The sequence below is a fragment of the Scyliorhinus torazame genome, chromosome 1 (genome assembly GCF_047496885.1).
Source record: "Scyliorhinus torazame isolate Kashiwa2021f chromosome 1, sScyTor2.1, whole genome shotgun sequence".
NCBI classification, from domain to species: domain Eukaryota; kingdom Metazoa; phylum Chordata; class Chondrichthyes; order Carcharhiniformes; family Scyliorhinidae; genus Scyliorhinus; species Scyliorhinus torazame.
In genome coordinates this window covers 83,423,515-83,436,538 of record NC_092707.1, presented here as the reverse complement: position 1 = coordinate 83,436,538, position 13,024 = coordinate 83,423,515, and the positions used below count along the sequence as shown (strand labels likewise).

At 56.3% G+C, this 13,024-nt stretch overlaps 1 protein-coding gene across 3 annotated transcripts in view; it reads right to left on the bottom strand.

The window, feature by feature from the left end:
- Positions 1-7,452: 7,452 nt before the first annotated feature.
- Positions 7,453-13,024, bottom strand: part of c1h12orf43 (chromosome 1 C12orf43 homolog) — an 80,465-nt gene continuing 74,893 nt past the window's right edge. For all 3 annotated transcript variants that reach the window (XM_072497263.1, XM_072497271.1, XM_072497281.1), the window contains one exon: positions 7,453-8,910. In XM_072497263.1, the coding sequence (XP_072353364.1) occupies positions 8,415-8,910 (496 nt within the window). In that variant the 3' untranslated portion in view covers positions 7,453-8,414. The remainder of the gene's footprint in view (positions 8,911-13,024) is intronic.

Genomic DNA, 13,024 nt, shown 5'->3' with positions numbered 1-13,024 from the left:
ATCGGCGCCAGTGGCCATGTGCGAGCCGGCGTCGCACTGTCACAGACAGGGTTTGACAACCCCCTGGGCTCCATGGCTGCAAACCTGCAGACCCCTGTCGATACCAGCACGGGCCTCCAGGACTGGCAGCGCCAGATGTCGGGGGCGCGTCGGATGGCCAGTCCGTTCGCATCCCCCACCCATGTAGAGGCCTGGGGGCCATTGGGCACCCCGAGGGAGGAGGAGGTGGTGTGGTCCGTCCCGGCTCCCTCTGTAGGGGAGGTCCCGGTACAGCGCGACACATCGGACTCCCCCCCTTCCGTCCCAGGTGCATCGGGTGGGCAACGGGCAGGACAGGCTGGCAGCTCGCCATCCCAGTCGCCCGGGCCGCAGCCTGGCCCATCTAGGCCAGGACGCCCCAGGAAACGGCCGCCAAAGGGATCCAGTGTCAGAGGGCAGGAATCACAGGAGTCCACCTCCAGTTCTGCTGTACCGTCTGGGGAACCACGTAGACGTAGTCAAAGGGCCCGTAAGGCCAAACAATTAGACACTGAGTAAGTTGGCACGGATGCAGGGCACAGATGAGTTTTAGGGGCTAGGGCACGTGCATGAACTCCTTTGGTTATTAAAGTCAATGTTACACCTACAGAAGCTGCCTTTGTGCTCTGTCCAAAGTGTGCGGAGGTGTCATGTACGTTGAGCGCAAGTGTGTGTATGACGGGTGGTCTTACCTCAGCCCCAGCTGAGTCTGCCCCCTTCCCCCTGGGCCGCCATCAACATCCCCCGGGCAGAGGACGGGACCGTGCGCTGCAGTGTCACAGCCGCATGCAGGGATGGTCCGGGTGGATGGTGGTACTGTGGCCATGGGTCAGACATAGTACAACGATGTAGAGCCAGGAGCTCATCGCAGGGCGGCTTGTCATCATCCTCCATGGCCTGCGATAGACACACGTCCACCCGCAACTGGGTGAGCCCGGCCCGTTGTGCCCCCAGTGGATCGGCAATTGGGGGGGGGGGTGGTGTGCATGCGGGTGGGGTGTGTGGGGTTGGGGAGGGGGGTGAGGGTGCTGGGTGGGTGGGGGGTGTGGGTGGTCGGCTGTTGCCATGGTGTGCGGTCTGTGGCCATACTACCCGATTCCCACGCCCATCTAGTCAGTGAAGCGGGCGGCTATCAGTCTGTCCCGTGCCCGCTGGGCCAGCCGGTAATGGTGGACAGCCACCCGCCTGTGTCTACCCCGTCTGCCCTGACCATTGCCCCCATCCCCCTCATCTGGGGAGGACGGCGCCTCTTCCTGCTGCTCCTCCACTCCGCCCTCCTCTGCCTGCGGCACATCGCCCCTCTGCTGGGCTATGTTGTGCAGGACGCAGCACACCACAATGATGCGGCCGACCCTATCTGACCGATACTGGAGGGCGCCCCCAGAGAGGTCCAGGCACCTGAAACGCATCTTCAGCACGCCAAAGCACCTCTCGATCACTCCCCTTGTCGCTACATGGGCATCATTGTAGCGGTTCTCCGCCTCATTGCGTGGCCTCCGTATAGGCGTCATCAGCCACGATCGCAATGGGTAGCCCCTGTCGCCCAGCAACCAGCCCCTCAGCCGGGGATGGCGTCCCTCGTACATGCCGGGGATGGATGACCGCGACAACACGAATGAGTCGTGTACACTGCCTGGGTGACGGGCGCAGATGTGCAGGTTCATCATGCGGTGGTCGCAGACCACCTGTACGTTCATCGAATAGGTCCCCTTCCTATTAGTGAACACGGCCCTATTATCTGCAGGTGGCCGCACGGCGACGTGTATCCCATCGATCGCGCCCTGGACCATGGGGAACCCGCCAACGGCAGATAAGCCCAAGGCCCGGGCATCTTAGCTGGTCCGGTCCAGGGGGAAGCGGATGTAGCGGTGCGCCATGGCATAAAGGGCATCTGTCACTGCCCGGATGCACCGATGTCTGCGATATGCCGGACAGGTCCCCACTCAGTGCCTGGAATGACCCCGTTGCATAAAGGTTCAGGGCCACCGTAACCTTTACGGACACGGGGAGAGGGTGTCCCCCGCCAGTGCCACGCGGTGACAGGTGTGCCAGCAGGTGGCAGATGTGTGCCACGGTTTCCCGGCTCATCCGGAGTCTCCTCCTGCATTCCCGGTCCGAGGTCCTGGTATGACTGCCGGCACGGACCACCCCCAACCTCCACCCCAGCACGGAACCCCCCCCCCAACCCCCAACCTCCACCCCAGCACGGACCCCCCCCCAACCTCCACCCCGGCACGGACCCACCCCCCCAACCCCCAACCTCCACCCCGGCACGGACCCCCCCCAACCTCCACGCCAGCACGGACCCCCTCCCCAACCTCCACCCCAGCACGGACCCCCCCCCAACCCCCAACCTCCACCCCGGCACGGACCCCCCCCAACCCCCAACCTCCACCCCAGCACGGACCCCGCCCCCAACCTCCACCCCAGCACGGACCCCCTCCCCAACCTCCACCCCAGCACGGACCCACCCCCCCAACCCCCAACCTCCACCCCGGCACGGACCCCCCCAACCTCCAACCTCCACCCCGGCACGGACCCCCCCCCATCCCCCAACCTCCACCCCGGCACGGACCCCCCCCCAACCTCCACCCCAGCACGGACCCCCCCCCAACCCCCAACCTCCACCCCGGCACGGACCCCCCCCAACCCCCAACCTCCACCCCGGCACGGACCCCCCCCCAACCCCCAACCTCCACCCCGGCACGGACCACCCCCCAACCTCCACCCCAGCACGGACCCCCTCCCCAACCTCCACCCCAGCACGGACCCCCCCCCAACCCCCAACCTCCACCCCGGCACGGACCCCCCCCCAACCTCCACCCCAGCACGGACCCAACCTCCACCCCGGCACGGACCCCCCCCCCAACCTCGACCCCAGCACGAACCCCCTCCCCAACCTCCACCCCAGCACGGACCCCCCCAACCTCCAACCCGGCACGGACCCCCCCCAACCTGGCACGGACCCCCCCAACCTCCACCCCAGCACAGACCCCCTCCCCAACCTCCACCCCAGCACGGACGCCCCCCCAACCCCCAACCTCCACCCCGGCACGAACCCCCCCCCAACCTCCACCCCAGCACGGACCCAACCTCCAACCCGGCACGGACCCCCCCCCCAACCTCCACCCCAGCACGGACCCCCTCCCCAACCTCCACCCCAGCACGGACCCCCTCCCCAACCTCCACCCCAGCACGGACCCCCCCCAACCTCCAACCCGGCACGGACCCCCCCCAACCTCCACCCCAGCACGGAACCCCCCCAACCTCCACCCCAGCACGGACCCCCCCCAACCCCCAACCTCCACCCCGGCACGGACCCCCCCCAACCCCCACCCCAGCACGGACCCCCCCCCAACCTCCACCCCAGCACGGACCCCCTCCCCAACACGGACCCCCCCCAACCTCCACGGACCCCCCCCAACCCCCAACCCGGCACGGACCCCCCCCCAACCTCCACCCCAGCACGGACCGCCTCCCCAACCTCCACCCCAGCACGGACCCCCCCCAACCCCCAACATCCACCCCGGCACGGACCCCCCCATCCCCCAACCTCCACCCCAGCACGGACCCCCCCCCCCAACCTCCACCCCGGCACGGACCCCCCCCAACCTCCACCCCAGCACGGACCCCCTCCCCAACCTCCACCCCAGCACGGACCCCCCCAACCCCCAACCTCCACGGACCCCCCCCAACCTCCACCCCAGCACGGACCCCCTCCCCAACCTCCACCCCAGCACGGACCCCCCCAACCCCCAACCTCCACCCCGGCACGGACCCCCCCCAACCTCCACCCCAGCACGGACCCCCCCCAACCTCCACCCCAGCACGGACCCCCCCCAACCTCCACCCCGGCACGGAGCACCCCCCAACCTCCACCCCAGCACGGACCCCCCCCCCCAACCTCCACCCCAGCACGGACCCCTCCAACCCCCAACCTCCACCCCGGCACGGAACCCCCCCAACCTCCACCCCAGCACGGACCCCCCCAACCCCCAACCTCCACCCCGGCACGGACCCCACCCAACCCCCACCCCAGCACGGACCCCCCCCCCAACCTCCACCCCGGCACGGACCCCCCCCAACCTCCACCCCAGCACGGACCCCCTCCCCAACACGGACCCCCCCCCCCAACCTCCACCCCGGCACGGACCCCCCCCCCCCCAACCTCCACCCCAGCACGGACCCCCCCCCCAACCCCCAACCTCCACCCCGGCACGGACCCCCCCCCAACCTCCACCCCAGCACGGACCCCCTCCCCAACCTCGACCCCAGCACGGACCCCCCCCAAACCCCAACCTCCACCCCAGCACGGACCCCCTCCCCAACCTCCACCCCAGCACGGACCCCCCCCAACCCCCAACCCGGCACAGACCCCCCCCCCAACCTCCACCCCGGCACGGAACCCCCCCAACCTCCACCCCAGCACGGACCCCCCCAACCCCCAACCTCCACCCCAGCACGGACCCCCCCCCCAACCTCCACCCCGGCACGGAACCCCCCCAACCTCCACCCCAGCACGGACCCCCTCCCCAACCTCCACCCCAGCACGGACCCCCCCCCAACCCCCAACCTCCACGGACCCCCCCCCAACCTCCACCCCAGCACGGACCCCCTCCCCAACCTCCACCCCAGCACGGACCCCCCCAACCCCCAACCTCCTTCCCGGCACGGACCCCCCCCAACCTCCACCCCAGCACGGACCCCCCCCCAACCTCCACCCCAGCACGGACCCCCCCCCAACCTCCACCCCGGCACGGACCCCCCCCCAACCTCCACCCCGGCACGGACCCCCCCCCCAACCTCCACCCCAGCACGGACCCCCCCAACCCCCAACCTCCACCCCGGCACGGAACCCCCCCAACCTCCACCCCGGCACGGAACCCCCCCAACCTCCACCCAAGCACGGACCCCCCCAACCCCCAACCTCCACCCCGGCACGGACCCCACCCAACCCCCACCCCAGCACGGACCCCCCCCCCAACCTCCACCCCGGCACGGACCCCCCCCAACCTCCACCCCAGCAAGGACCCCCTCCCCAACACGGACCCCCCCCCAACCTCCACCCCGGCACGGACCCCCCCCCCAACCTCCACCCCAGCACGGACCCCCCCCCCAACCCCCAACCTCCACCCCGGCACGGACCCCCCCCCCAACCTCCACCCCAGCACGGACCCCCTCCCCAACCTCGACCCCAGCACGGACCCCCCCCAAACCCCAACCTCCACCCCAGCACGGACCCCCTCCCCAACCTCCACCCCAGCACGGACCCCCCCCAACCCCCAACCCGGCACAGACCCCCCCCCCAACCTCCACCCCGGCACGGAACCCCCCCAACCTCCACCCCAGCACGGACCCCCCCAACCCCCAACCTCCACCCCAGCACGGACCCCCCCCCCAACCTCCACCCCGGCACGGACCCCCCCCCAACCTCCACCCCAGCACGGACCCCCTCCCCAACACGGACCCCCCCCCAACCTCCACCCCGGCACGGACCCCCCCCCCAACCTCCACCCCAGCACGGACCCCCCCCCCAACCTCCACCCCGGCACGGACCCCCCCCCAACCTCCACCCCAGCACGGACCCCCTCCCCAACCTCGACCCCAGCACGGACCCCCCCCAAACTCCAACCTCCACCCCAGCACGGACCCCCTCCCCAACCTCCACCCCAGCACGGACCCCCCCCAACCCCCAACCCGGCACAGACTTCCCCCCCAACCTCCACCCCAGCACGGACCTCCTCCCCAACCTCCACCCCAGCACGGACCCCCCCCCAACCCCCAACCTCCACCCCGGCACGGACCCCCCCCCCAACCTCCACCCCAGCACGGACCCCCCCCCAACCTCCACCCCAGCACGGACCCCCTCCCGGCACTCCCCCGGAGCCCAGCCTACTCTAACCACCCCCCCCCCCCGCCCCCCCGCCGCACACACACACACACAAGCCGAGACACACCTCTCCTCACGCAATCAGTCTGCGGCCACGCCATTTCCTGCCCAGAGCCAACCCCCCAGGCCGTCACTCACCTCCTCGCTGGTCGGCGTGAGCCTGGAGCACCGGGTCACGCCGATGAAAAGGAGGTTTGATTCACGTCGACGTGAACGGTCATCACGTCGACGGGACTTCGGCCCATCCGGAAGGGAGAATATCGGCAGGCCGAAAATCGGCTGCCTTGCGCAGACCCGTGACATTCTCCGCGGCAGCGGCGCCATTAACGCCCCGCCGACTTTTCTCCCTTCGGAGACTTCGGCGGGGGCGGGATTCACGGCGGCCAACGGCCATTCTCCGACCCGGCGGGGGGTCGGAGAATGACGCCCCAAGTGAGGCATTATCTGAATCACCTGGACAACTAATGTTTTTTTGTTAAATGCTGTACAAAATAGAATTAACTTTTAACACAGGAGTTCAATGTTGAGAATGATCAACTAATTAGACACACAGTGGTCCAGCTGGCAACTTTCAGTAAACTGCTTGTACCAATTAAAGAGGCATGTTTTCCTTTAACAACTGAATATCCTTTAAAAATCGGAAAGTAAAAGCAGTGAGCAATTTCGCATATAATGCAACAAAATAACAGTACCAGGGATGTGATTTTCCCCAATGAAGCAATAAGAACATGCAGGAAGTCATAGGAACATTGGAATATGGGAACAGCCGTATGCTATTTAGCCCCTCCAGCCAGTTCCGTAACGGATGATCTGCGACCTAACTCTATAAACCCATTTTTGCCCCTGGATCCCTCAATACCTTTGGCTAACAAAAAGCAAATATTTGTTGTAAAATTAATAACTGACCTAGTATTAGAGGGCACAGTGGCAAACGTCTTGACTTCAGGTCGCTTACCAACATCGGATTTTACAGTTAATAACAAATACACCATGGTGGCTCAGTTCATTAAACATATTACATCAGGATGGCACGGTAGCACAGTAGTTAGCACTGTTGCTCCAGGGTCCCAGGTTTGATTCCTGCTTGGGTCACTGTCTGTGCGGAGTCTGCACGTTCTCCCTGTGTGCGTGGATTTCATCGAGGTGCTCCGGTTTCCTCCCACAAGTCCCGAAAGACGAGCTGTTAGGTGAATTGGACATTCTGAATTCTCCCTCTGTGTACCCGAACAGGCACCGGAATGTGGTGACTAGGGCTTTTCACAGTAACTTCATTGCAGTGTTAATGTAAGCCTACTTGTGACAATAAAGATTATTAAATTTACAGCACAGACAGATAATTTGGCCCAACTAATCTATTCTGCCGTTTATATTCCACACGTGCCTCTGCCATTTTACTTCATCTAACTCCATCAGAGTATCTGATAAGGTTACCGTATAAATATAGCCTTGTAAAGCAGATCAGGTGGGGAAGGTCTCAGCCACGATTCATTGTGTGTTGATTTATTTGATCTCAGGAACACAAGAGTGGAGAAGCTACTCAGCTCTCCTGTGCCATCGAGAATTTACTTTTAATAGAAAAAAGATCAGCCAGGGTTTTGCTCCTGATTGCTATTCATTTTCTCCTGATAGAAACAGCTCGCATGGATTTTCAGTCAAGATATTTAGGTTTAATTATCTCCTTGGTCGAATACATCCCCAGTGCTCACTTTTCCAACCTTATATATGAAGAATGACCACTAAGAATCACCATGTTAAGGAGAGGAAAGAAAAAGCCAGCATGTGGGAAAATGGCGAAGACTGACATATCCACCACATAAGGCACTGATTTGACGTGTCTTGGGAATGAGGAGAATTTGACAAACAAGTTGAATTTTGTTTGTGCGGCATCAGGGAGTTCAGATGGCATTGGATATGTTGCTGCAAAGACTGCATCGTCTTACACTGGGAAAGGAAATCCAACATCGGTTAATAGGTGTAAACAAACCACCCAACATGAGTTAATGAGATAGGAGTTACAATGGTAAAGTTTGTTTCAGAGAAAATAATAAAGTCTCTACAGCATTTTAATCACATGGATTCAACAGATTTTTAACAATGTAGTAATTTTAAAAATCAGAACACCAAAACATTCTTGAAACCGAAAGAAAATTAATTGAAATTGTTGCCATTCAAATATAAATCAAACCAATGAACAAATGGTCTATTATCAATTCAGCTACTTTGGAGATAAATGAAACAATGAGTTCTACAGTCAAAGTGGCAGTCCATTTTATATAGTTCTATTGAATCAGCCTAGCAGCTCTCCAATCAAAGACATTTTCCCAAAGGCGGGACTGCAACAAACAGGAAGTCACTGCTTCCTCATCTCTTCTGAGAATAGAGTTATTTCAAAGTAATTTTCAAAATAAAACTAAACATAATGACAGGAACAAAGGAGTTTGCAAAACGTCATTTGAAATAAACACTTTTTTTGAAAGATAAGAGCCCACAGAACTATGGTGCCCTGTCAAGACCCATACGTTATAGGAACATTATTTTTCTTTGTTTGATAGGAGTTGGATTCAACTCTTTCAAATTCAGATTTGGCATTTTTGTGTTTCACTCTTTTCTTCTTGCTACTTTCAAGGCCGGCCTGTTCCGTTCCAAAGTATCGGTGTCCCACAGTAGCTCTATCCATAAGTTCAATTTGTCCCCGCACACTCATTGGGGCTTTACACACCTGCTTTGATTTATTTTTTGAACTGGAATCAAAGCTATCTTCCTTGGACACTTGCTCACCTCCTTTGCGATCACTGTCTTTAACTAAATTAATTGCACCTTCTTCAGCCAGCTTTCTCTTTCTCTTCTTCTTCTTCTTCTTCTTTTTTCCTTCATCTTCAGCCTCGGTGAGGTTTTTGGCCTGGTTTGTCTCTGACTGCGTGCTGAGGATGGAGCTTTGCTGGAGTATGTCGCTGCTTGAGACTGCTGCTTCCTTCAACCGCTCCCACTCACTGTCGGAATCACTGTAATATTTGACATAGAGTGGTTAAGAACTTGTGGTATGCGCTTGCAATAGAAACAGAGTGAACCTAGTAAAACTGTGCAATCATTTCATGCATTTAGGACCATCTCAAAGTCTAGCGATGTCCAAGAAAGGATCTGATAATATAGCTTTGAACATCGGAAGATGAACACGATTGGTTTTGACTGTCCCCTTCCCCCCCAAGAAACCTATATTCGCTTCCTATATGCATACCTTCAATTGTACAATTCTTCCCAAAAATTGATCAAATGAATTACAATGCTGGGTCAGGCAATGGAAGTAAACAACCATCAAGCATGCAAAATGTGGCCTCTCAGTTATATGCAGGGTTTCCACAGACACAAAGATACTCAGGAATGACAGTAGATGCAGTTTCTGTAGTGATGCTTCTGAAAGTTAAACAACTATGAACGTTAATTGCACGCAATTCAAACTAGTGAGTCATTGAAATGACTGCTAAATATTTTTGAGATGCCCTGAGATGACAAAAGGCAATATAGAAACACACGTCCTTTCTTTCTTGGTAGCTTAGCCTATTTGTGGTCTGAAAACATGTCAGCAGTTAGCATCAATGACCATCAACAATGATTTGAATCTGCCGCTAGCTGCATTGTTGCCACCTAAAGCTCTTTAGACAGTAACCTTGTCTTTGCTGCATTCTCCATCAGCAGCAGTGTTCCTCACATAGACAGTGCTACTACTTTAGCTAGAGCTGTCGTTGGCAAGACACTTGGCTGTATAATCTGTGCAGATCAACAGTGCAATCACTCATCTTCCCCTTTATTAGATTATAAGCATTTTCCTTGTGTGAAAAGTCGGTCAAATTCCGACCAGGGTGCTGTTGCCTCAATTAACACTTGGCTTGGTTCAGCAATTTACAGCGGTGCTGCAGGCCACAGTGTCAATGACCTGAATGTTGCACTAATAGTCATTAACAAGGGTTTACACTGCGAAAATCGACACTGAACACGACTGCTGCAGCAAAAACTGGTCAGAAATTAGTAAAAGAACTGGAAATGCAGCATAGACTGCCATCTACCAGTCAAACGCCCTCACTGCAGTATACTGCACATCTTTTTGAAGTTTTTTTTAAAAGTTCAAACAAAATGCAATTTATTGGGCTCTACTCACCAACTGCTATGGGGAAGTGGCTTCCATGTAAACTAAAATGCAAAGACTGTGCCACGTCCAAGTCTTCATTATTCATCATTGTTTTCTTGCCATATTTCACAATCACTCACAGGTTCCTGTGCCGAGTACTAAAATACCAAATGGATTCTTGCTCCTGGGTCAACATCAGGAATGGTACAGCACATGGTAACAAGATGCAGGTGCACTCCTGCGCTTCCTCACAAACCACACTCCTGATTTTAATAATACCATTCAGGGCAATTCCATATGGACAGGAAGAAAACTAATGAACCAATAGCTTTTTGCTTTTTACATACAATTCTTTTGTTTCCCTTAAGGACAATCAGGATAACAGTTGCCAGGAAATCATGATAACGTGAAAAATCTAAAAAATCCAGTAATTGGGAATGTTTTTTTTAAACTTTAAAAATACAAATGTGTAGTGGTAGAGACAATTTGGCTAGGTTTATGGAACTAGTGCTTTTGATCTGTTGATAAGCTTCGCAACACTGAACAGATGTTTACCTAAGGCAAGTTGGTAACTTAGAGAATAGAAAGTCGAGGGTTTGAGTAGATATTAGAGGTTCAAAGGAGGAGATGAGGTGTGAACTTCACAATTACATTCTAAACGGTGGATGCACGGAATTGGGGGTGATTAAGAGTGATTTCAAAAGCATGAGTTCAGGCAAGGGAAAAACAGTATATCAGGAACAATTTCCACCTGTGCAAGTTGGCTGTTTTTAGAATTCACCCAGCAGCAGGAAAAGGTGTGAGAACTCCCAGAAAGTTGTGTCTGTAGGAAAGTCTGTTTGAACAACCACTTGTTTTGCCCTACGTCAGAAACAACACCGAAGGACAACTGCCTGGTCTGGTAACTATTACTGGAATTTGCCTATAGTTTTTAAAGCCCAATAGGATGATGTTTGGGGATGATTAGCTCTGAAGTTAGGGAAAATAAAGGGATTGGAACTGGGTACTTTAAAAGTACTGTGTATAGCCATTCAATTAGGTGCATTTCTAGTTGACTCTCTTATGATAAATTGTATTGTTTAATAAATTTTTATTTTATTTAAAATGATGTCTGGGACATTCTTCTCTTGTTTCCACATCTTTCATCATATTATACCAAATTGCAAAATACAGTTGAGAGCAGGTGTTTCAAGCTTCCCTGGTGGGATGTGTAATGCCATGGCGTTTCACACCAGCTGTGCTCTTAACACAATGTCAGGTCTTCAATTGGACAGCAAAGGAGGTTGGGGGGGGGGGGGGGGGGGGAAGAGAACGACACACACACAACACTGAATTGTACGTGGTTAATATTCTATGCCTTGACAGGCCTGATTGAGGAACAGAACAGGAACACTAGGGAAAGCCACAAGAGAAAGAAAGGTTGGGTGTGGGAGGGTGAACATGGCGGCTGCCACTTTCCCACATTAATCCCAGCAACATTATGCCAAAACTACACCTCAGTGCTCGTGATCCAGTTACCCATCAAATCCCTTAAAGTTTAGCGGTAAGGAGGTCTTTTGGCAGCTGCCTCCATTCAAACGCCCAGTTCAGCAGCACCTGCAGGTCTGTTTCTTCAAAGAGCAGTGAAACACTTGCCTTTCAAACAGAGGTATAATTGTGTTTCCTAAAAGAAACATTAGCTGTGAATTGCACTTGTTTGGAATTCCTCATGTATAACTGACCCCTGGGTGTAGCAACAGATTGGTTGGGGGACAGAGGGAGTGGAAATCAGCAAGAATCCAGTCAGGGAAATAAACAGGATCAAAAGGAAAAGGATACTTTGTCTCCCAATCAGACTCTCTTTCTTCTTTAGTTCACTCGTCTAAAGATTAAAGATTGCGCTTTAGCTATAGATAAACCTGTGCAGACTCTATCATGGGCTCAGTGGTTAGTCATTAAAAACAGGTTCCTCCAACCTCTGCGGGCCAGATGTGGCCTCAGAGAGCCTTTGATGTGGCCTCAGACTCTTTGATGCAGCCTGCCACATTGCTGGGTTTAACCGTTCAAGACTTCATCGACCTAATTTTGAAAAATGCTGCAGGCTTGATCATCCAATGGCAGGCTGGTTTACCCACGCTTTAACATATTGATAGGTTCTTTTGTTGGTCAAGCAGCATCCAGGGCAAGGAGAAACCAGCCTGTGATTGGACAAACCAAACGTAGTCAGTTGCCAGGTAACTTCGAATTATCGGTTACAACATGAAGCGCTGAGTAATGCTGCAACAGACCAGTGGAGGACGGGGTGATGATTGGATGTGGCTCAGCTGGACCTTGGGAGGCATCCGGCAGCCTCCATTTTCATTTACTTCGAGGCATAGGAGTGGGGGCAGGGGAGAGAGTGACGTGAAAGGCACTCGGGAGGCCTCAGATGGGCACATGGAGGTCTGTCTTTAGATGTCACAGGCCCGAAAAGGCCTCATGCGAGAGGGTACGGGTGTTTGGCAACAGGCCCACAGTGAAATCAGGGTGAGGGGGAGTGGCTTTTTGCAGCACGCCCGGTGAGGACACGATGTTCTGGTGAGTATGCGCGCGGAGTGGGGGCAGTGTGCGCCTGGAGAGGGGGCAGTGTGCACAAAGTTACAAAATTCCCGAGTGAAAATCATGACTGAGTGTGTGAGGATGTGAGAGTGAGAGACTGAGTGGGCGGGGATGGGGAGTGAGAGACTGAATGGGCGGGGATGGGGAGTGAGAGACTGAATGGGCGGGGATGGGGAGTGAGAGACGGAGTGGGCGGGGGTGTGGGAGTGAGAGACTGAGTGGGCGGGGGTGTGGGAGTGAGAGACTGAGTGGGCGGGGGTGTGAGAGTGAGTGGGCGGGGGTGTGGGAGTGAGAGACTGAGCAGGTGGGGGTGTGGGAGTGAGAGACTGAGTGGGCGGGGGTGTGGGAGTGAGAGTGAGTGGGCGGAGGTGTGGGAGTGAGAGACTGAGTGGGTGGGGGTGTGGGAGTGAGACTGA